Source organism: Mustelus asterias, chromosome 18 (assembly GCF_964213995.1).
Source record: "Mustelus asterias chromosome 18, sMusAst1.hap1.1, whole genome shotgun sequence".
Classification (NCBI taxonomy): Eukaryota; Metazoa; Chordata; class Chondrichthyes; order Carcharhiniformes; family Triakidae; genus Mustelus; species Mustelus asterias.
Genome location: NC_135818.1, coordinates 21,789,640 through 21,814,745, shown reverse-complemented (window position 1 = coordinate 21,814,745; position 25,106 = coordinate 21,789,640). Strand labels below are relative to the sequence as shown.

Sequence of the window (25,106 nt, the reverse complement as noted above, 5' to 3'; positions counted from 1 at the left end):
AAAAGCCAATCTTGTGAAATTTTGGAGGGCTTGAAAACCCACTTTGAGCCTCTATTATTATTGAAGCCATGTGTTCAATACCAGCGCTCAGGAAGAGAGGTAGAATGATGGTCAGTATGTGACTGCATCGAGATGTCTAGCTAAATCTGGAGTTTGAGTAACTGAAGGATGATCTGATCAGAGGGATAGGATTATGTTAGGAGCAAGAGATCCTGCAGTGAGAGCATGTCTGCTGAGAAGAAAAGCTTTATCTCAAAGCTACTGACATGTGCAGAAGGTCTGACGTGATTAATCATAAGGTGAAGAGTATTGATGGGAGAACTGGTGAGTCTTTACACTGTCTGAGAGGCAGTTCAGGCCTACAAAGCACACGATGGGGAAAAGGCTTGTAGAAAGCTCGACCAAGAGGACTGGATGTAAATATTGCTGAGGACATCACAAAAAAGAAAAAGGTTTTCCAATGTATTGAAAGCAATGGTCTAACTGCAAGGTGAATCACTTTGCATGCAAGTGTTTTGCTGAGAAGTAGAGAAGCAAACTATTAAAAAAATTGGGTGGCGAGATGTTAGATGACCTTTTCAGATAGATTATTCAACAACCTGGTGTTGTCTCGAGATGAAAAAAAATGCTCTGTGACTGTGGGAATGATGACTGCAGAATGACAGCATTAAGATAAGATGAAGTGTCAGACACTGGTGCAACACACAACATCTGCTTTCACATAACTATGAAGCTACTCAAGATGGTGACCTGAAAATGATCCCTTTTGGAGGTAAAGTTGAGGCTGAATGGTAGAACAGTGTTCACCCAAACAGGAGAAACTAAGCTGAGCCAAATGCAATGGGAAGAAAGAAGATTTGCAGTTCTAGTTGGAAGATATGAAGCAGAATTCCCTATCTCAGCTGAAACAATTCCAAAGTTTGAGCTGGTAACCCTTCATGTAACAAAATGAATTTAGTGTTTTGCATAGCAGCAAGCCAGTGACTGCTGAACAGATCCTGACAGATTGCAAAGATGTCTTCCCAGTGAATATCATCTTGAAGTAGATGAGTGAGAGATCAACCCAGCATCTTCCAAGGAGAGGTCTAACCTGAAAGACAAGATAGGAGGAGAGTGATCAAGAAAGTGACAATTGCTGCAGTCCAGATTGGCAGCATGGTAGCAGTGAAAGATTTTGGGAAGCTGAGTGCATAGATCCAAAATACTTCAATAAAGTTTTTTTTGAAGAGTGCTCTACCCCTGCCAACTATTGAAGAAATTTGCCGTAGCAATGTGCTCTAGATGTGAAGGATGAGTGCTGGCATGGTGGTTAGCACTGCTGCCTCAGCGCCAGGGACCTGGATTTGATTCTGGCCTTGGGTGATTGTCTGTCTGTCTGTGGAGTTTGCACATTCTCTCTCTGCTGGTTTGGAGGCTGGAGGAAGTCGGAAATGGGGGGGGGGAATGCAAGACCATGAAACGTTTTGAACATGAAGTGCTGATGGACCAGCAATTGATGTAGGTCAGTGAGCATGGGTGAATCTAGTGGAACCGAGCTGATTTTTAAATGCTAGGGTATTCCAAATCCTAGAAGGGAGATTTGAATGCTGGTTCCTATTTTTTGTTGTTTTTTTGTAATTTGGTATATTGTGAAGACCAAGGCAGAATGTTCCAATCTTGTTGTATTAATTAAACAGTAAAAGGCAACTTAAAACGTACACATAACTACATTAATGGCTATACACAATACATTAATATTAACCCCAGTTCTAAATCCCTCTATTTTCCTAACCTCAGAGCTAAACCTTCTCAAATAACATCCCATAGGTTTTAAACCATAAGCAAAATCCAGCAATTGTCACCACATTTGACATCTATATCTTTTGTGAGGTTGCTTCTGGCTTCAATAGACAAAATGGCTGTTCAAACACTTTATCCAGGCACTTACTGGGTTGGAGTGAACACAGCTTCTCATGGACCCGCTCTCTGTAGGATGAACTCTGCCACTGGTGCACTGATTTTTCTTTTAACTGTTCCTTATCTTTTAACTCCTGAACTTCTATGCCCTATTGTTATCCACTTTCTCTTGGATGGACAAAAGTTTAGTGTTCCTAGGCTAATCCGCATAGCAAAGACTTCAATTCCTTCTCATTAGTCCATCTGTCTTCCTAATCAATTGCCATTTTAAAATTAGTTTGCGCTCTCAATTCTACACCCGCCAAGACACATTCCCAATAATTTGAATTATTATTTTTCTTTGTATCGCAACTTCCTGACACAAGTGATTTCATTTTTCACACTTTTAACATATGCCAATAACTGGATGATCTTCCCGTTTACCTAATTTACCATTTCTTCCCCAATTTAGATAAAGTCTTGCAGCCTTCAATGAGAAATCTCCCCGTGAAGCCAATGCTCCCAGAATTTGAGAGAGAGTTACCTCGGGCATTTAATTTTTCACAGAAAATGTTGTCTAATGCTGTCCGGTTTGAGGCAACTTCAAAGCCTTGTAAAGTTATATTAAACAAAAGGTAAAGTTTTTATTCTGTATCTGAGCTAATTGGTGTAAATTACATGATCTTTGAATACACTTGGCAAGTTAATGAGAAACTGGTGTCTTTATGCTAACAGTGATTTTATCAATGGGATGGATGCTGCTCTATCATTTTGGTTACAATGATTCTTTTTTATTTGTGCCCATTTCATTTTATGTATCCTAAAACAATAAAGGGAAAACGTTGGAAAATCTCAGCAGATCTGGCAGCATCTGTAAGGAGGGAAAAGAGCTGAAGTTTTGAGTCCAGATGACCCTCTGTCAAAGCTTTGACAAAGGGTCATCTGGACTCAACGTCAACTCTTTTCTCTCCTTACAGATGCTGCCAGACCTGCTGAGATTTTCCAGTGTTTTCTCTTTTGGTTTCAGATTCCAGCATCTGCAGTAATTTCCCTTTTATTAAAAGGGAAAGTGATGATGGGGAAGAAAAGTGTAATTGTGCATGCAGAATTATTCTTTAACTGCAGGGAATTCATTTGTTTCCCTTCCTTTTAAAGCATTTTTCAGCACTAAGTCATATTTTATACAAAAAGTTTGTGTTTTTAGTGCAGCTACCTGGTATGCATGTGTATTGGTACGTACGTATTCTATTGAATTCGTTGCACTAAAATACAGTCACGATAATGTGGTGTTTTATTCATTCAGATCACTAGTAGGTGCTCTATGCTGGATAGCAGTGTTGTCCCAGCTATCCAGATAATCAATAATCCATGGCATCTTAAAGCAAAATGCCAATCCTGGAGATCTGAAATAAAAACTCATGCTGGAAAAGTTTGGCAGCATCTATGGAGAGAGAAATATAGAGGATGATTTTCCGGCCTCATCATGCCTGGCACAGATCGCACTTATCTGGGAAAATTTGTGTGCCGGCCTAAAACCGGTTTTGCGCCTGGTGCCAAATGGTTTGTAATCATCCCGTTCCCTTGCTATTGACGCAAACAGATATCGCCCAGAAAAGGCGTGAGGCTAACTTAGCATATTTAAAGTAGCAATTAAATATATTTAACCTATTAAACGCTGGATTTTCCCAGGATCTTCCGACCCTCTGGCGCGGCGTGAACCCGGCAATAATCACTGCTGGTCTCCGCTAGCGGAGACCAGGTGTGATGGCCACGCTGGGGGGCTCGGAAGCCATTGAAGCCCCTGAGTGGTCGAGGACATGACTGGGCAGTGTCCACCAGGCACGCTGACAGTGCCTGTTAGGCACAGCCAGTGTACCAGAGAAAGTGCCAAGGGGGTTGGGACACGTGGTGGAGGTGCGAGGCATGATGGGGTTGAGCCAGAGAGGGAACCTGATGCCAGCAATCCGTGTTGGGGAGGGGGTGGGAAAAATGCTGTCGACGTTGGGGTGGAGGTGAGCCGGTGTCTCTCAGTGCACTGAAATTGTGATGCCCTTTCAAAACTGTGCCTGATCGCTTTGCAGCCACTGGCATGTTGGGGCCCCTCCTCCCCGAATTGGCCCGCAACTCACCATTCTCCCAAAAAATGACAAAATGTGGGACGATTGTGGTCCGGTCCGCGCTGGATGGAATAGTATGGATCAGTCCAGTTTCTTCGCAGTTATGGCATTTAGTAACTTTTTGGGAAAATTCTACCAATAGTTAACAATTTGAGTCCAATATGGCCCTTCTTGAGAACAGTTCAAATTGGGCTAATTTAAACGTATAAATTGCCTGTAAAAGGAAAGTGAAATTTAGTCAATAGTGCTTTTTTTTTCTAGTCACTTGTTGCAATGTGAAATCTTCTTGTCATCAAATTTGAATTTCTTTTTAGACTTTGATGTGAATGGGGATCATAACAGCACATTTCCACCTATGCCAATCTTAGTTTGTGTGAGCTTACCCAATGTTGGTTGGCAATTTACTGAGAGATTAGTTGGGGGAACACCACAGCTAACCTTGGTCCTGTCTTTACCTGATGGCACAGGTGTGTGTTTTACTCTAGAGGTCATAGTTAGAATAGGAATCTCAAAGTTTTAATTTATCCATGCACTTCTTTGAGAGTGAGCCTATGATTTAGTGTCAGCATTTCCACTTTCGTGTCAAAAGTTGAGGGGCTAAAATCCCAGTAAATAGAGATTAGAATATGGGCTCCAATACGAAGTTGGCAGCTGACTGGGTACTCTTCCAGGCTGATTTGACCACTGGCTCAGAAAATTCAATAGAACTCAATTTAAGTCGGATGGGTTGGGTTTAAATCCCACTCATAGAAACATAGAAGCTAGAAACAGGAGTAGGCCATTCGCCCCTTCGAGTCTGCTCCGCCATTCATTTGGAGCATGACTGATCATCAAATTCAATATCCTGATTTCTCCCTACCCCCATCCCTTGATTCCTTTAGCCCTGGAGCTATATCTAATCTCTTCTTGAAATCAGACAATGTTTTGCCCTTATCTACTTTCTGTGGTAGTGAATTCCACACATTCATCACCACCTGAGTGAAGGAATTTCTCTTCGCATCAGTCCTGAAAGGTTTATCCCTTCTCCTCAAACTATGACCCCTCGTTCTGGACACCCCCACCATTGGGAACATTCTTTCTGAATCTACCCTGTTAGAAATTTATAATTTTCTAATGAGATCCCTTCTCACTCTTTTAAACTCCAGTGAATATAATCCTAACTGATTTAATCTCTCCTCATCTGACAGCCCTGCCATCTCGAGGATCAGCCTGGTAAATCTTCGCTGTACTCCCTCTATAGCAAGGACACCAAAACTGCACACATTACTCCAGGTGTGGCCTCACCAACACACTATACAATTGCAGCAAAACACCCCTATCCCAATACTCAAATTCTCTCACTATGATGGCCAATATATCATTTGCCTTCAATACTGCCTACTGTACCTGCGCTTGCTTTCAGTGACTGATGCACGAGGACACCAAGATCTCGCTGAGTACCTCTCTCAATTTCTATCCATTCAAGTAATAATCTGTCACCCTATTATTGCTACCAAAGTGGATAAGCTCACATTTATACACATACTGCATATGCCCACACACTCAGCCTGTCCAAATCACACTGAAACATCTCTGCATCCTCCTCACAGCTCACCCTCCTTTGTATCATCTGCAAATTTGGAGATAATACATTCAGTTCCCTCTTCAAATCATTAATACATAATGTGAACAGTTGGAGTCCTAGCAAAGATTCCTGCGGAACCCTACTAGTCACTGACTTCCAATCAGAAAAAAACCCGTTTATGACAACTCTTTGCTTCCTGTCCGCTAACCAGCTTTCTATCCATCTCGACATTACCTGCAATCCCATGCACTTTAACTTTAACTTTACATAGTAGTCTGTTATGTGAGACCTTGTCGAAAGCCTTCTGAAAGTCTAAAACTACATCCACTGGTTCTCCTCGGTCAACTCTACTACTTGCATCCTTAATGAATTCCATTAGATTCGTCAAGCATGATTTCCCTTTTTGTAAATCCGTGCTAACTTTGTTTGATTATGCCACTGCCTTCCAAATGCTGAGTTATGAAATCCTTGATAATTGACTCTAGCAACTTCCCCAGTACTGACATTAGGCTCACTGGTCTATAGTTCACTATTTTCTCTACCTCCCTTTTTGAATAATGGGCTTATGTTAGCTACCCTCCATACGGCAGGAACCAGTCCAGAGTCCAAAGAACTTTGGAAAATAACCACCAACAAATCTGCTATTTCCAGGGCCACTTCCTTAAGTACTCTGGGATGAAGATTATCAGGAGCTGGAGATTTATCTACCTTCAATCCCATTAATTTCCCCAAAACCATTTCTCTACTAATGCTGATTTCCTTCAGCTCTTCACTAAAATTTGTTTCTCTCAGAACTTCTGGTACATTATTCATATCTTTTTTTGTGAAGACAGAAGCAAAGTTTGAATTTAGTTACTTGGCCCTTATTCTCTGTCATGAATTCTCCCGTTTCTGACTGTAAGGTACCTACATTCGTTTTTGTCAATCTTCTCTTTTTTACATATCTGACTTTTACAGTCAGTTTTATATTCCCCACTAGCTAACTTTCATACTCTATTTTTCTCTTAATCAATCCCTTGATCCTCCTTTGCTAAATTTTAAACTGCTTCCAATCCTCGGGCCTATTGCTCTTTCTTGCCAATTTGTATGCTTTTTCCTTGAATCTGATACAATTGCTAATTTCCCTTGTAAGCCATGGTTTGGCAACAATTCCCTTACCACTCTTGCGCCAAAAGGTGAATAAACTTCTGGAGTTCACTTATTCATTCTTTAAATGCCTGCTATTGATGTGCACTGTCTTTCCTTTCAGTAATGTTTCCCAGTCCATCATGGCCAATTCAAAGAACAGTACAGCACGAGAACAGGCCGTTTGGCCCACCAAGCCTGCGCTGATCACATTGTCCTATCTAGACCAACCAACCGGCTGTATCCCTCTATTCCCCGCCTGTTCATGTGTCTATCCAGATAAGTCTTAAATGTCACTAACGTGTCTGCCTCAACCACCTCATTTGGCAGTGCATTCCAGGCCCCAACCACCCTCTGTAAAACAAAACTTCCCCTGCACATCTCCACTGAACCTTTCTCCCCACCTTACCTTGAAATTGTGCCCCCTTGTAATTGTCATTTCTGCCCTAGGAAAAAAGCTTCCAACTGTCCAAACAAGGAGAGCTAAATTTGTACTAAGTTCAGAAAAATCCCTTGTACTCAATTTCAGAACTGGTTAACTCCACCTTTTCAGAGCAATCAAGGGAATTGAGAAGTTCAACTAAATTCAGTCGTGTTAAGATGCAGGACAGATGTAACTCTATTCCTTACATGATTTGAGTCTTCAATTTTCAGTGCCTGTAATTTAGGAATTGTGTATTGGTTTTGAATTGAGATATAATAATTTAACAGTACCCTTTTAATATGCTGCTGAATTTTTGTCACTCACGGTTGTTGCATGTTTGCTTATTAACTTGATTACTTGATCCACATTAATTGTAAGCTACATTGCAATTAGGTGTTTTGTGTGAACTTGCTTCCTGAATAAAATACCATTATCATGTGCATTTAAGAAACTAATATAAAGACCTTGTAGAAGGGTTTTGTTTGGCTCGAGAGCCTAGAAAATTTGAGAAGGTTCTGCTTAAACGGGGAGGTTGAGTGTTCAGAATTGGGAGGTTTTGATAGAGTAGATAGGGAGGAACTGTTTCAGATGATGGCAGGTGGGTTGATAAATCTGCATCCTCAAGTTAAAATAATTAGTAAGAATTTCAGGGGAAGATGAGAAATATTGAATGCAATGAGTTATGATCTGAAATGCACTGCTTGAAAGGATGGGGGAATGCAGATTCAATACTAACTTCTAAATGGGAATTGAATGACTACTTAAAATAAAATGATGGGTTGTGGGAAAGATGGGGAGGGGGGCTTAAGAGTAGCTCTTTGAGAGCTGGCACAGACATGATGGACCAAATCATAGAATCCCTATGATGCAGAAGGTGGCCATTCGGCCCATCGAGTCTGCACCGACCACAATCCCACTCAGTCCCTATTCCCATAACCCCTCATATTTACCCTGCTAATCCCCCTGACACTAGGGTCAATTTAGCATGGCCAATCAACCTAACCCGCACATCTTTGGAATGGCCTCCTTCTGTTTTGTTGGATTTTATAAAAGGTTTTCATGTGCATTTTAGTAAACTGATTTAAAACTTGTTTTTAACTGGCATCCTGACGACCTTTGCTAAGGATTTGAGTTTCCATTCCTGTTCGCATAACAGACATTAGGTAAAGTATGCTTGTTCTATGCTGGATCACTATATGGGAGCATTTTGTGAGATTATCTCATGGTTGGAAAAACTGAGGATCTAGTCTGCCTGGCATAAGACATATTGGATAACTGTGGGATGGTTACGTAGATGTATTCTATTAGTGGCATAAGGAACTATTAAGTTTAAGCTTCTTCCAAATAGACATTCATGCATTACATCATCATAGTTACCTTTATTGAGATTCAGGACTCTGGTCTCGGAGTCAACTACATCACTATCCACCTTGACAGAATTCTACCATATTATGGTCACTCCTCCCAAGGGCTCTTTCACAACCAGACTGCCAACTAATCCATTCTCATTGCGCAACACCCAGTCCAAGAGGATTTCCTGTCTAATGCTTTTCCCAACATTACCACTACAGTTTGGTGGTCTGTATAACCACCCCTACCAATGTTTTTGCCCCTTGTTTCTTAACCCAGCCCATACAGATTCCACAATATCTATGCTAATATCTTTCCTCAATATCGTATCAATATCATCTTTGATCAACAATGCAACTGCACCACCTATTCCTTTTCTGTCTGTCTTTCCTAAACACTGAATAGCCCTCAATGTTTAGTTCCCATCCTTGGTCACCTTGGAGCCACGTCTCCGTAATGCCAACTATATCAGACCCTTTTAAGGATAGGAGCGAAAGTAACAGGGTAGTTGTACTGGGGGACTTTAACTTTACAAATATTGACTGGAAAAGCTATAGTTCGAGTACTTTAGAGGGGTCGGTTTTTGTCCAGTGTGTGCAGGAAGGCTTCCTTACACAGTATGTAGATAGACCAACAAGAGGCGAGGCCACATTGGATTTGGTACTGGGTAATGAACCGGGCCAGGTGTTAGATTTGGAGGTAGGTGAGCACTTTGGTGACAGTGACCACAATTCGATTACGTTTACTTTAGCAATGGAAAAGGATAGGTATATACCAAAGGGAAGAGGTTTATAGCTGGGGGAAAGGAAATTATGATGCAATTAGGCGAGATTTAGCTGGCATAGGTTGGGGAAAGAAACTGCAGGGGATGGGCACAATTGAAATGTGGAACTTGTTCAAGGAACAGCTACTACACGTCCTTGATAAATATGTACCTGTCAGGCAGGGAGGAAGCAGACGTGTGAGGGAACCGTGGTTTACTAAGGAGGTTGAATCTCTTGTGAAGAGGAAGAAGGAGACTTATGTTAAGATGAGACGTGAAGGCTCAGTTAGGGCGCTTGAGAGTTACAAGTTAGCCAGGAAGGACCTAAAGAAAGAGTTAAGAAGAGCCAGGAGGGGACATGAGAAGTCTTTGGCAGGTAGGATCAAGGAAAACCCTAAAGCTTTCTATAGGTATGTCAGGAGTAAAAGAATGATTAGGGTAAGATTAGTGCCAGTCAAGGACAGGAGTGGGAAGTTGTGCGTGGAGTCTGAAGAGATAGGAGAGGCACTAAATGAATATGTTTCGTCGGTATTCACACTGGAGAGGGACAGTGTTGTTGAGGGGAGTACTGAGATGCAGGCTGTTGGACTGGATGGGATTGATGTTCATAAGGAGAAGGTGTTAGCAATTCTGGAAAGTGTGAAAATAGATAAGTCCCCTGGGCCAGATGGGATTTATCCTAGGATTCTCTGGGAGGCTAGAGAGGAGATTGCAGAGCCTTTGGCTTTGATCTTTGTGTCGTCATTGTCTACAGGAACAGTGCCAGAAGACTGGAGGATAGCAAATGTTGTCCCCTTGTTCAAGAAGGGGAGTAGGGACAACCCTGGTAATTATAGACCGGTGAGCCTTACTTCTGTTGTGGGCAAAGTATTGGAAAGGATTATAAGAGATAGGATTTATAATCACCTAGAAAGGAATAATTTGATTAGGGATAGTCAGCACGGTTTTGTGAAGGGTAGGTCGTGCCTCACAAACCTTATTGAGTTCTTTGAGAAGGTGACCAAAGAGGTGGATGAGGGTAAAGCGGTTGATGTGGTGTATAGGGATTTCAGCAAAGCGTTTGATAAGGTTCCCCATGGTAAGCTTTTACAGAAAATACAGACACATGGGATTGAGGGTGATTTAGTGGTTTGGATCAGGAATTGGCTAGCTGTAAGAAAACAAAGGGTGGTGGTTGATGGGAAATATTCATCCTGGAGTTCAGTTACTAGTGGTGTACCGCAAGGATCTGTTTTGGGGCCACTGTTGTTTGTAATTTTTATTAATGACTTGGATGAGGGCATGGAAGGATGGATCAGTAAATTTGCGGATGACACTAAAGTCGGTGAAGTTGTAGACAGTGCGGAGGGAAGTGGCAGGTTACAGAGGGACATAGATAAGCTGCAGAGCTGGGCTGAGAGGTGGCAAATGGAGTTTAATGCGGAAAAGTGTGAGGCGATTCACTTTGGAAGGAGTAACAGGAATACAGAGCACTGGGCTAATGGTAAGATACTTGGTAGTGTGGATGAACAGAGGGATCTGGGTGTCCATGTGCATAGATCCCTGAAAGTTGGCACCCAGGTTGATAGGGTTGTTAAGAAGGCGTACGGTGTGTTAGCTTTTATTGGTAGAGGGATTGAGTTTCGGAGCCAGGAGGTCATGTTGCAACTGTACAAAACTCTGGTGTGGCCGCATTTGGAGTATTGCGTACAGTTCTGGTCGCTGTATTATAGGAAAGATGTGGAAGTGTTGGAAAGGGTGCAGAGGAGATTTACCAGGATGTTGCCTGGTATGGTGGGAAAATCGTATGAGGAAAGGCTGAGGGGCTTGAGGTTGTTTTTGTTAGAGAGAAGGTTAAGAGGTGACTTAATAGAGGCATACAAGATGATCAGAGGATTAGATAGGGTGGATAGTGAGAGCCTTTTTCCTCGGATGGTGTTGGCTAGCACGAGGGGACATAGCTTTAAATTGAGGGGTGAGAAATATAGGACAGATGTTAGAGGTAGGTTCTTTACTCAGAGAGTAGTAAGGGTGTGGAATGCCCTGCCTGCAGCAGTGGTGGACTCGTCAACGTTGAGAGCGTTCAAGTGGTTATTGGATAAACATATGGATGATATTGGAATAGTGTAGATTAGAGGGGCTTTAGATTGGTACCACTGGTCGGCGCAACATCAAGGGCCGAAGGACCTGTACTGCGCTGTAATGTTCTATGTTTTACATCTATCAGTTCAACCATTTTGTTTTGAATGCTCCGAGCATTCAAAACCCTTAAGGTGAGCACTTGTAACATTTCTTTACCCTTTCCGACTATTGTTTACTCAGTCCTTAGCTGATTCTGACTCTTGATTTCTCTGCCAATCACTTTCGTTATCCTCCTTACTGTCTTTTCCTCCTCTTCTTAATTTCTCCTGCTCTGAATCCTTGAAAAGGTTCCCATCTCCCTGTCATATTAGTCTAATGCCTTCCCTTAAAAAATCAATCATCTTCAATATACACAAATCAACAATAATACCTGTCATATACTTTAGCCAATCGCATCTTACTCTCTGGCGCAATGGCATTTTATTAGTCTGTAAAATCCGGAAGCTAACTCCTGTCTTGGCTGACCCCACTTCCCGTGTTGCCTAGTGACCTCAGATGCCAGCCCAAAGTTCAAATGAACGTTCCCATGGGTTCTCTTAAAGGTCACTGCCAAACCAGATTCAACACCTGACTCCATGTCTGGGCATGCATCCATCTTGTCTGGACAATGAGTAAACCCCATTCATGAAATGTGATTAGGTGTTCTAAATGTTCTTTCCATTCAAAACTTTACTGATAAAACTTGCATATCCTCAAGGTTCAAACATTCTCTTGGAATATGGCTTTGCCTTAATGACTTTTTCCATGATGTTTTGCGGCAAATTGCTTTTGACTGAAGTGAACAATATATCTTAAAAATATATTAAATTCAAAAGATCAGCATGTTTATGTTTTAAAATCATAATCTCTTGTTTAAATCTCTTACTGCATCTCATGCGCGTAACCTGCTTTCTTTATAGCTTATAAGCTTGTTTTAAAAGTCATTTAACTGAATGCTGGTAGTTCTGTCAGTGTTTTAATGTCTAAGTTTACAAGTTTTATTAACCTGTTAGTGTTCTCCCATTTGCAACTTGGCACAGGTAGTAATCCTGAGATCACTACCTTTTGAGGTCCGACTTTTCAGCTTGCTTCCTCGCTCCCTATATTCTGCTTTTAGGACCGCATCCTTTTTTGAAACCTATGCCGTTTGTACCAACGTGTATTACAACCACTGGCTCTTCGCCCACACCCTTCAAAATGTCCTGCAGCCACTCCGAGATGTCCTTAACCCGAGCACCAGGAGGCAACAAGCATCCTGGAGTCTTGTTTGTGGCCGCAGAAACGCCTATCTTCCCCTTGCAATTGAATCCCCTATTACTATTGCATTCCCACACTTTTTACTCCTCTCTGCAGCAGAACCAACTGTGGTGCAACGGATTTGGCTGTTGCTGCTTTCCCCTGAAAGGCCATACTCTTCAATGTTATCCAAAACGCTGTATCTGTTTTACAGAGGAATAGCCACAGGAGATTCCTGCACTGCCTGTCTAGCTCTCTTGCTCTGTCTGGTGGTCACCTATTCCCTTCTTGCCTGTGGAATCCGAGCCTGCGGTGTGACCACCTCTTTATACATGCTATCCGCAGTACACTCCACCTTGGGATGCTCCACAGTGTTCCCAGCTGCCACTCCTGTTCAGAAATGCAGGTTTCCAAGAGTTGCAGCACTTCTGGCACACATGCTAGCCCCGGGCACTGGAAATGTCCCGGCCTCCCACCTGGAGCACGAAGAGCAGACACAGCTTGGAGCTCTCCTGTCATGTCTTACCCCTTTAAATTAAACTCTTGAAAGATATTCTGTTTCAGATTATATCCGATTCACTCCAGACACGCCAGCAAATTGAGATTGATGCCCTGGTTCTGAATGTTGGTTTGATGTGCATCGCAGGTATTTGCGTCCAGCGGATTAGAGTGGCAGTCATCGGACAGATAGTTGGAGGTCTTCAGCCTTATTGCAACCCACCTATGAGACAATACTTTGCAGATAAAATCCACAAAGTGGGCAATGGAAAACCATTTGCTCCTTATAAATTGCTCATAAATTTTGAAGTGATTGATTTTTGGTGAAACAGGGTGAGGTAATATAAAAATAAAGCATGCAATTCTAAAGGGTTTTCAGGAGCAGAGGGGAATTTCTGGGATTTTGTGTACACAAATCATTGCAGGGCAAATCGAAAAGAGAGCGGTTTAAAAAAAGCATATGGTACCCTGGGCTTGTAAATGTGAGCAGAAATACAAAAGCAAGGAAGTTGTGATGAACATTTGTTTGTCCTCAACTAGAGTATTGCATCCAGTGCTGGGCACCACATTTCAGAAAGGATGTGAAGGCTTTGGGGTGAGTGCAGAAAATATTCACAAGAATAGTTAATGATGAGTGAATTCAATTATGTAGATAAATTGAAGAAGCTGGAGATTTTCTCTCTGGAGAAGATCAGGTTGAGTGGAGATATGATAAAGGAATAGAAAATCATGATAAATACGCTGCTTCTGGGTTTGGTGGAGACAGATTCAGTTGAGCCTTTCGGAAGAGAATCAGACCATCTGAAGAGGAAAGATTTTCAGGGCTATTGGGAAAAGGCAGGGGATTGGTACCAGGTGATTTGCGCTCTTAGAAAGTTAGCGCTGACCTGCTGCCCAAATGGCCACCTCCTGTGCTGTAACCATTCTAACATTTCTAATGTGGTTCTGAACTAAGTTCAGATCATGACACATCAACCCTCTCTCTTCTTAACCTCCTCATCCAGCATCACTGATTAGAGACTGAACCAGAGCCATAAATATTTACTGTCATAGTAAGATCATCTAACAGCAAAACTACAAAGAACAAAGAACAGTACAGCACAGGAAACAGGCCCTTCGGCCCTCCAGGCCTGTGCCGCTCCTTGGTCCAACTAGACCAATCGTTTGTATCCCTCCATTCCCAGGCTGCTCATGTGACTATCCAGGTAAGTCTTAAACGATGTCAGCGTGCCTGCCTCCACCACCCTACTTGGCAGCGCATTCCAGGCCCCCACCACCCTCTGTGTAAAAAAACGTCCCTCTGATATCTGAGTTATACTTCGCCCCTCTCAGCTTGAGCCTGTGACCCCTCGTGATCGTCACCTCCGACCTGGGAAAAAGCTTCCCACTGTTCACCCTATCTATACCCTTCATAATCTTGTACACCTCTATTAGATCTCCCCTCATTCTCCGTCTTTCCAAGGAGAACAACCCCAGTCTACCCATCTCTCCTCATTGCTAAGACCCTCCATACCAGGCAACATCCTGGTAAACCTTCTCTGCACTCTCTCTAACGCCTCCATGTCCTTCTGGTAGTGCGGCGACCAGAACTGGACGCAGTACTCCAAATGTGGCCTAACCAGCGTTCTATACAGCTGCATCATCAGACTCCAGCTTTTATACTCTATACCCCGTCCTATAAAGGCAAGCATACCATATGCCTTCTTCACCACCTTCTCCACCTGTGTTGCCACCTTCAAGGATTTGTGGACTTGCACACCTAGGTCCCTCTGTTTCTATACTCCTGATGACTGCCATTTATTGTATAACTCCTCCCTACATTATTTCTTCCAAAATGCATCACTTTGCATTTATCCGGATTAAACTCCATCTGCCACCTCTCCGCCCAATTTTCCAGCCTATTTATATCCTGCTGTATTGCCCAACAATGCTCTTCGCTATCCGCAAGTCCAGCATCTTCGTGTCATCCGCAAACTTGCTGATTACACCAGTTACACCTTCTTCCAAATCATTTATATATATCACAAATAGCAGAGGTCCCAGTACAGAGCCTAACAGCAAAACTATGAACTTCTGGTGGTTGAAAATACTATTATCCATAATAAAATCTGAGCAAGCCCATGAAAATTTTATTTTCCGAATGACAACTTAAAAGAGCAGAAGGAACTAGCTTTGATTTTCCGACTCAATTAATTGTATGGCCTCTTGGGAAAGGTTGAGCAGAAGTGTTATTCTTGTATTAGGAGAAGAGAAAATGACAGATTGCTGAGCATCTCCCAAAATACTGGCTAATAAGTTACTACATCCTCATTTAGGAACAAATCACACATTCCTCTACCCTTGCTGTGAAGTCCATAACGTGTGGGAATTTAGAGATTCAGTTTAACTCATTCCAAAGAATATCTGTAGATTTCTCTATCAAGTAAAAGATCTGCAAGTCTTCATTACAGTATTACAAATAAATTCCCATATCTTTGGAGAAGTGCAATAATTTTCTCTCCTAAAGTCTTGATCATTTGAGATGTGTCCACTGATGTTGGTTTCCCTCTGGCTCTTTGCTGAGCTGATCATTCTCCAGACTGAATTTTGGCAAGTACCCCAAGTTGGCGTATTGTAGCAGAGCCTGTCTGTCCTAGTTTTATGTTCACGCACACTTGTAGCAGGAGATGACCATTACTGCTGTTCTCATTCACTCTGTTTTCTTTATGCCAGGGAATTCTGGCCAATTGCATCAATACTTTTGCTGAAAGTTAACTTGACACAGATTGTCATTTAAAACTGTGACCAGCTGGTGTGTAGTTTAGTTGTTCATTGCCCTGTTTTCACTAGCTTCAGCCCTTGTTTATGTGCCAGAAATAAGGTTTCTGGATGCAGGAGTCAAACGCTTTCAAGTTTAGAGTTAAAGGAGTATACTTGGAAGTCTGTGTCACTGTTGTACTTTGAGAAAAGGAGAAATCTACAGCCTCTCTTTTCCCTAACATGAGTTTAGTCACAAAATCACTGGGCACAGCCACAGACTCCCTTTTTTTCGCTCTCTCTCTCCCCACCCTAAAAACACTGGTATAATTCCATTCGCATTAGAGTATATCTTTCCAAATTAGTAACAGCTGCCCTCACTTGCAATGTGTAACAGGATTCCAGCATTTACAATCCGCATCCTGAAATGCTCTGCAATGCTTTGCTGTGGAAGGTCACATGTAACAGTCACTGAACTTTCTAGATGACCTCTTTCTGCTTCATCTTCTAACCTTGCCCTTTTGATGTCTTTTAACTGCTGCTTCATGTTCTTTGAACTAACTTGAACTGCTGTTTTTTGCAAAAAAATACTTTATTCATAAAATATCTTTAAAAACATTTTAAAATGGCCATCACCGTGCCATAGTATTCAGGTTTTCTACATAGATCAAGTCGAACTCTGAGGTGCTTCAATGTAGTCAGAACATTACAGACACGTCAGAATAGTCATTATAAATGATTTAAGTTGTCTACATAGATCAAGTTGCACTCTTGAGGGGCTTCAGTACAGTTACATGTAATATTCACCGTACACAATCAATATGAGTCATAAGGCCTTAGGGGTTCTATACAATTCTCCTCCCTTACTGCACTGCGGCTGAAATGTGTTAGACTGCAATTCTTTTTTCCCATTGCATCTCTGCGGCAGCTGCCCCAAGCTTTAGTGTATCTCTCGGCACATAATCTTAGGCTTTGGAATCCCTGCAACACTCATTCGGGGACAACTCTTTGCATTGAGATCAACAAGTTTCAGGCAGACCAAAGAGTGTCTTTCACCGAGTTGATGATCTTCCAGCCACAGCTGATGTTTGTCAGCCAGGTTCTTTGTCTTCATGCATGATCCCTTGACCCAGCAGAAGCTATGGATATCGAGGTTAAGCAAACGTGGAGTGTACCCACTATAGTTATATTAAAATATTTATTGCAGGAATTAAGAAAGTTAAAAATTTATTTGTGTTTAACCATCATTCTGTTTGACGTAAACAGAAGTCACAATTCTGCAGGTTTTTAGTCTTGGGGCTAAATTAATTCCTCACTTGCTCTTGATGCTTTAAGGCAAGAATTATAATGCACATGCACTTCTCTGATTTCCTTACTCTCCAAAAGCATTTGTGCTACAAATTTCTATTTTAAAGAAATTGCATGGTCATGTGGTTACTGATGCAAATACTTTGTCATACATTATTTATTTGTTGCTTGCTCGTCTCAGGTGCAGTTTAAACACTTAAAAATCACTGTCAAAATCCCCCTTTTTGGTTAATAAATGCTGGCATAGTTGTGGATTAGGTTAGTGTTTGCATTTTGTAAAGTAACTTACTGATGTGCCATGATCTATTTGTTTGTCTCATTGTTTCGGAAGTACATTTTGACTAAAGCTCTGAGTGTATTGACCAATCTATCACTGTTTTGGATGGGTTTTTAATGTTTTTTTTCTTTTTCAGAAAGAAAATGCCCCCATTATCTAGGATGACTCGTGCTGACATGGAAAAGTGAGTCTTTGGCTATTGATGCACTTGAACTGTGCGCATTTAATACATGTCTACTTGGCACCCTCCAGTTGAGAAACTGTTGTTACAGGGAAATTAGATGGGTTAAAAGTTTGTAGGGCCACAGGCAGTACAACTGATTCCTCTTGTTGGAAGAGGCTCTGAGGAGAAAAATGGGTTGAGTTTGTATTTTTGGGCAATTTTAGTGAGACCCTTTCTTTCAATTTAATAAAAAAACTTGCATTTACTTTGTGCCTTTCATAACCTAGAGGGTGTCACAAAGTATTTTATAGTCAATGAAGTACTATATTGAAGTGCAAGGTGCATTAATTTGAAGATCTAGATTTTTTTGCCTGCTGTTGATTGTGGGGTAAATTGGCCAGTTCATGGGAGATAATACACTTGCCATGAAATCTCTTGCGCCATCAGAGAGGCCAAGCTGAACTTCAGTTGAGTGAAACTTAACAAAAGTAATTCCGTTATATATAATGAACCGGACTGAAAGTTATTGCAAAATTTGTTTGTTAAAAGCTAAACAGAGCTATAACAATATGGAGCAGTTGGCCTGGCACCTTGGCCTGAGATCCCATTGGTGTATGTTCAAGAAATTTTTGCATTCCTCACTATGACCTTTCTTTAGATACATGGCCTTGAAAGTGGTTGAAGCAGAGCTCCGAGACCAAAACCAACTATTAGAAGTTGCCCAGCAGCAGCTAAAGCAGGAACTGAAGTTGACAAAGGTAAAATTTCCTCCTAGTTGAGTATAATTACTGCCAATTTAATGTTGAAGCATTTGTGAAACATAACCTGAATTCATGAAATAAGTCATTCCCTTTAGCACCAACATGTGACGTCATGGTTTGATCACTTTCTAAAGCTGTCAATGTATGTTGAGTTGCAACATTGAGTTGATCTTTGAAACTGTAGTTCTGAGACACACAAGTGGCTTGTCACTCATGGGGAGGTAGTGGTATTGTCACTAGGACTGGCAATCCAGAAACCTGAGGTGATGCTCTCAGGACTCTGGTTTGAATCCCACCATGGCAGATGGCGAAATTTAATTTCAACAAAATCTGGAATTAAAAGTCTAACTGTGAACCCCGTATCAATTGCCATCGATTGTCTGGCCCATTAGTATCCTTGAGGGAAAGAAATCTGCTGTCCTTACCTGGTCTGGACTATATATAATCCACAGCAATGTGACTGACTCTTGAATGAAGTGGCCCAGCAAGCCACTCTGTTCAAGGGCAATTAGGGATGGGGCAATAAATGCTGATCTAGACAGCGATGCCCACATCTCGTGAATAAATAAATAAGTCTTTACCCTATGTACCTGCCTGTATTTACTGTAAGACATCAACCAATATTATAACATTTTCAAATTGTTTCTCTTAAAGGGTTACATGAAGGAGGATCATTTATAAAATCTGGCCTGTACCTATCTAGTCATTTATACACCAATCGTGCTTTGCAAAGGTCATATCATTGTTGAAATTACACCTTTTTATTAGTACAACAAAAAAAAAGTTTGCAAGTTTCAACAAGCAAAGCAAGTTGCAAGTTAAACATCAGTATGCTCAAAATCAATCTGCAGTTTGAGGCTCCAAGGAGGAAGTAACATGGGAGCTATCAATCCTGAAAAATGCCCCATGGATGAAAAAAATAATGATGCAAAAAAGAAAGAAGAAAACTACTAACCGACCAGTTCAGCTCATGCTGTCTGGCTTGGCTTCCCCAGGCATGCAATCACCTGGACAAGGCAAAGGAGGGGGAACATTGGTAGGGGGTTGGCAGAGAAAGAGACTCGCAAAGTCAATTTAGGAAATTCTTCTAAGCCTGAAGCAAGTCAGCAACCGGAGATGCACTGCACCTATGTTCTAGAAATGTGTGCCGCCGCCTTGGAAACTTCACCCAGCAGCTTACTGTGTGACTCTTATCATAGTCACTCTGCAAATCAAGATGTACAATATCGGTAGACTGCCCTCGTCCAACATCCTTTCATTTCAAAAATGCAGCTTAATAATGCAGAACCTCCACTTTCTGAAGTGATGTTTCAATTCTCCTAATGGTTCGTGTCTGGAGGTGGCAGAGAAAACTGATGCCATATAATGCTCGTGTCAAACAAGCCAAGGCGGCACGGTGGTACAGTGATTAGCACTGCTGCCTCACAGAGCCCGGGTTCAATCCCTGGCTTGGGTGACTCTGGAGTTTGCACATTCTCCCCATATCTGCATAGGTTTCCTTTGGGTGCTCTGGTCCAAAGATGTGTGGGTTAGGTTGATTGGCAATGCTAAATTGCTCCTTAGTGTCAGGGGGTTAGCAGGGTAAATAAGTGGGGTTATGGGGATCAGGCCTAGGAGGGATTGTGAGCAGTGTAGACTCAATGGGCCAAATGGCCTCTTTCTGCACTGTAGGGATTCTATGATCTCCCCTTAACTTCAAAGGTAGGCATTGCCAAGTTTTCCCTGCCAGCATCTGGAAGGTCACCATTGACGAGAAGCTTAACTGGACCAGTCATATCAGTACCGTAAATAAACAGAGTACACTGTAGTACTCCAATGACCATCTCTTTTTCCGATGTCAATGAGAATGGGCATGCGTGTGTGCCAATGGGATGCCACAATTGCGAGCCATCTGGAGCGACCTGCCATGGGATCCTGGGAGGTGACTAGAATGCGTAGCATGGGCAAGGAGCTTGTGGCAGTGGCAACAATAGTGTAGTCGACCATGCTATAAGCTGTAATGGAGTTGTGGGGGGGGATGAGGAGGGACTGAGCGCACAGCATGTACGATGTAATTTGTGACTGATTGGGGGCTTTGTCCTATAACAGGAATAGAAACCTATATCAAACGTGGAACTGCGGAACAAAACTTTCAGGAAGTTGCAACACGTCCATGAACATAATGGTGCTTGCTTCAGAAAACTCCTTCAATGGTTCTATTTGGAGTGTTCTTGATCAAGATATTAAACCAAAATGTAGTCAATAAAAACAGAAAATGCTGAAAATATATTTGGCTTCTACCCTATTGCAGACTGGCACTGTTTTGTTCTTTTCTTCCCCCTAATTTTCCCTGCTTCTGTTTTTGAAACCCGGATAACTTGTTTATCTCTCAAGTTCTGCCAGAGCATTTACTGTTATTTCAAATCTGTATATTTTAATATTGTACCGTAGTGAATAGTTTTAGTTAAGTTTTAAATTTGTTTAAAAATCCATGTGACCAAAGTGCCAAATTGCCCATATCTCATCTCCTTCTGTACAATTTCTATTTAACTATCGTCCCACTTTTAATTAATAGAACCAGACAGATGAGTTGATGGTTAAGATTGAGAGCTTGCAATCTGAGAAGGAAGCAGTGAGCAAGAGGCTACAGAATTGCATAATCATACTGGAGAACGACCTTATTGATCCTGGTAAGTCTAATATCATTGTTACACTGCACAATCTTTACTTGTGTCAATAATGATAATCATAAAGCTAACAATCGTCTTTTTTTTAAAAAGAAGTCCATCTCGTTCACCGATGGCTATCCTTAACTGTTCTGGCCTACATGTGACTTCAGGCCCACAGCAATGTGGTTGACTCTTAACTCCCCTCTGAAATGGCCTAGCAAGCCACTCCATTCGAGGGCAATTAGGACAGGGTAACAAAATCAGGAACACCAACATCCTAGGGATGAATAAAAGGAAAAAAAAAACACATTTTTCTGTTTCTATTAAAATTATTGCACAACCATAACTGTCATTTGGCATGAAATACAGATGAGTGTCCAAAATCTATGATTTTAGTTTATAACTTCTGATTTTACAGGCATTTGCACTCTTCAACAAAATGATTGCTTGGTTGCCAGGAGGCACAATTAAAATCAGAGCAGCTTGTTTTATCCTCTGAAAACATTCTTTGGTGGACTGTGGTTTAATCTGTTTCATTTTACCTTGGTGCTAGAGTATCTTAAAATTATGCTGGTTGGGTGTAAATCTCAAGTCTGCTTTCTTTTCTTAGCCATTGTGGATTTGTGTCACAGATATTTAAGCACAACCTTGTTGTTATTACTGCCCCTCTGCATGCACCTCCAACCAGAACAAGATTAAGCAAAAATCTCTACCAATACACATTCTACAGATGGCTATCATTCTCGTTTCCCTCCAGAGTGAAACTGATGATTTGCACTTTCCTGTATTGACTCATCTTCAATTGGGACATGTTCATAGCTAAATTTTCTGTTAATGCAAGAGACCCTAGGATTTTGAGTTCCAGTTCAGAGTGTGCCATACATCTGTTCTCTTTGCTTATTTTTGTTTCTCAGTTTCAGCCAATAAAATAATTGAAGACCATGAACTGAAGAATGCATGTCAAAGGGACACTACGGTAAGATGGATTTTTTTTGTGCTTGATTTTTAGTTTGTAGGCAACAAAACTTGAAAATTAGTCCACAGCAAAAGTTGGGCTGGGGGAAAGACAGGATCAACTTTGATCTGCTTCGCAGTTTGCCAATGCTCTCTGTCTATTTAAATACAGTTTGAGGGCAACTTGCCATGTGTGGAACTGTATCCCAGGAAGGGATTTTGGAAGGAAGGAGAATATCAAAAAATAAATGCTAGCAAGTCTGGAAACATAATTGTCAGAACATATGCCACACAGACTTTATGGCCAGACTGTGATTCTCAGTTTAAATGTAATAAATGATTAGCTAGTTCTCCAGTGAACCAAACAACTTTGTACGATTTTCTTTTCATAAGGCAAGCAGCACATTTGAACTAAAAGTCCAGGTTCTTTTTCACTTGGGAATTGAGCACATGCAATGCAAAGAAAAGCAGCAATTTTGAAACTTTCTGCTCCAAAATTGGATCGTTTTGTTTTTCTCCGCCCCCCAATATTGCAACTCAACTTGTCAAAACACTTCCCAACTCATCCATCTTCTTCCTTTTTTAACATCCCTTGTGCTATTGAGTAAATTGAGTATTGCTGTGCAATCTGTCTGCTTCAGGTACTTGTGGAGAATCTCCAGGCAGAACTAGAAACATGGGGAAAATACACAGTTGAGAAGAGAGAGAAGCTCCAGGTAAGAACCTGCTTCAAGACTATGTAGTAGAGTTTCTCCAGTAAAAGTTTAACACTTGCATTGATTTAGTGAATTGCTCGAGTCCCCTCTGACTAGCACTAATTGAGAACATGCTGTAAATGTACTGAAAAGAAAATCCTGATGCACATGCATTTAAGCTCGTATTGTGAGGAAACTTACAAGGGACTATAAATCTGAGCTCTGATCTTCTGTAGCTGACGATAAGGTGCATTTCAATACTAAAAGTTAGGTGTGGGGGCGCACAGTGGAATGAATGGATGTGTGGAAATTGTTTTCAGAGGTTACTGCTTTCCTGTTTGCAACTGGTAATGTCTAGCAACATCTGAGTGAACAGCAATGAATTATTATTCATTGGGATTTCCACATTATTCTAAATTATCAGAGGAAAGATCTTTGTCTCAGTCTTGTGCAGGTGTTTGAAATCTGTCAATGATGACGTGAATTGGGTTGGACTGCAGTACATAATGTCTTTGAAATGGAGACATATACATATAGTTCGTTATACATATACATATGTTCTCTTTATATATTAACGATCTAGATGACGGGACTGGGAGCATTCTGGCCAAGTTTGCCGATGATACAAAGATAGGTGGAGGGGCAGGTAGTATTGAGGAGGTGGGGAGGCTGCAGAAAGATTTAGACAGTTTAGGAGAGTGGTCCAAGAAGTGGCTGATGAAATTCAACGTGGGCAAGTGCGAGGTTGTACACTTTGGAAAAAAGAATAGAGGCATGGACTATTTTCTAAACGGTGACAAAATTCATAATGCTAAAGTGCAAAGGGACTTGGGAGTCCTAGTCCAGGATTCTCTAAAGGTAAACTTGCAGGTTGAGTCCGTAATTAAGAAAGCAAATGTAATGTTGTCATTTATCTCAAGAGGCTTGGAATACAAAAGCAGGGATGTACTTCTGAGGCTTTATAAAGCACTGGTTAGGCCCCATTTGGAGTACTGTGAGCAATTTTGGGCCCCACACCTCAGGAAGGACATACTGGCACTGGAGCGGGTCCAGCGGAGATTCACACGGATGATCCCAGGAATGGTAGGCCTGACATACGATGAACGTCTGAGGATCGTGGGATTATATTCATTGGAGTTTAGGAGGTTGAGGGGAGATCTGATAGAAACTTACAAGATAATGAACGGCTTAGATAGGATGGACGTAGGGAAGTTGTTTCCATTAACAGGGGAGACTAGGACGCGGGGGCACAGCCTTAGAATAAAAGGGAGTCACTTTAGAACAGAGATGAGGAGAAATTTCTTCAGCCAGAGAGTGGTGGGTCTGTGGAATTCATTGCCACAGAGGGCTGTGGAGGCCGAGACGTTGAGCGTCTTCAAGACAGAAATTGATAAATTCTTGATTTCTCGAGGAATTAAGGGCTATGGGGAGAGAGCGGGTAAATGGAGTTGAAATCAACCATGATTGAATGGTGGAGTGGACTCGATGGGCCGAATGGCCTTACTTCCGCTCCTATGTCTTATGGTCTTATGGTTAGCTATTTCTGACGAGGAACAATGCTAAACATGAGACCATTTATGCTGGGACTTTTCAGTAAGGTGATGGTTTGATTAACCGTTACCTAACTTCAACACCGAATCAATGTGATATGGGGAATTTTTTTTTTTTAATTTTGAATGCAGATCTCTGGTTGCCAATCACAAAATAATACATTGGTGAAGTAATTGGGACTTGGAACTAATTTTATGTCCAAAATAGTGCATAACTTGGTTTATTCTGAGTTGTCTGTAATGTGTTACAATTGAGGTTTCTAAGATTGGCCTACAATGCTGTGAGATTATTGAGTGGAATCTTCATGGTGTTGACTATGTGTATTGCAAAAGATTCTGCAATAAGAGAACTAGGGGGTACAGTTTTAAAAATGTGTTCTCCCATGTGGGTCAGAGGTGAGGAAAATATTTTTCTCTGGAGGATTATTAGCCTGTGGAATTTGCTTCCTCAGCATTGGAGGCTGGGTTATTGAATATATTCAAGCTGTGTTAGATTTTTGATTGACAAGAGTTATGGAGATGAGGAAAGTTGAGTTGAGGCCATGCTCGGGCCAACCTGATAATCAAATGCGGATCAAACTTGAGTTGAATGGCCTACTCATGCTCCTAATTCATATGTTCATATGTACTTTATAATGGGATCAAAATGGGGAAAGTATGTTGCAGACCTTTTTTCCCCCAGGGAAATTTAAGGAGGAAATGATAGTGAATTGGTACCTTGAACCACTCCGGTCAGTTATGTAGGTATACCCACAGTATTCTTAAAGCAGGGAATTCAAGATTTTGATCCAGCAATGAGTGTGGTGATAAACTTCCAAGTCAGAATGACGTGGGTGATGGAGCCTCTGTACGTCTCCTACCCTTGCTCTTCCTGGTGCTGGAGATTGTACATCGGTCCATGGTGTTGTCAAAGACGACTCTGCACGGTAGACCAGGGCTTGTCTAGTCTGGAACAGCTCTCC

The 25,106-nt window shown here is 41.6% G+C and overlaps 1 protein-coding gene across 1 annotated transcript in view; it reads left to right on the top strand.

The window, feature by feature from the left end:
• The window catches only part of knstrn (kinetochore localized astrin (SPAG5) binding protein), a 32,835-nt gene that overhangs the window by 6,415 nt on the left and 1,314 nt on the right, over positions 1 to 25,106 (top strand). The window contains exons 3-8 of the mRNA XM_078233169.1: positions 2,348 to 2,510; positions 17,510 to 17,557; positions 18,195 to 18,294; positions 20,852 to 20,966; positions 21,860 to 21,921; positions 22,541 to 22,615. Of these exons, the coding sequence (XP_078089295.1) occupies positions 2,348 to 2,510; positions 17,510 to 17,557; positions 18,195 to 18,294; positions 20,852 to 20,966; positions 21,860 to 21,921; positions 22,541 to 22,615 (563 nt within the window). The remainder of the gene's footprint in view (positions 1 to 2,347; positions 2,511 to 17,509; positions 17,558 to 18,194; positions 18,295 to 20,851; positions 20,967 to 21,859; positions 21,922 to 22,540; positions 22,616 to 25,106) is intronic.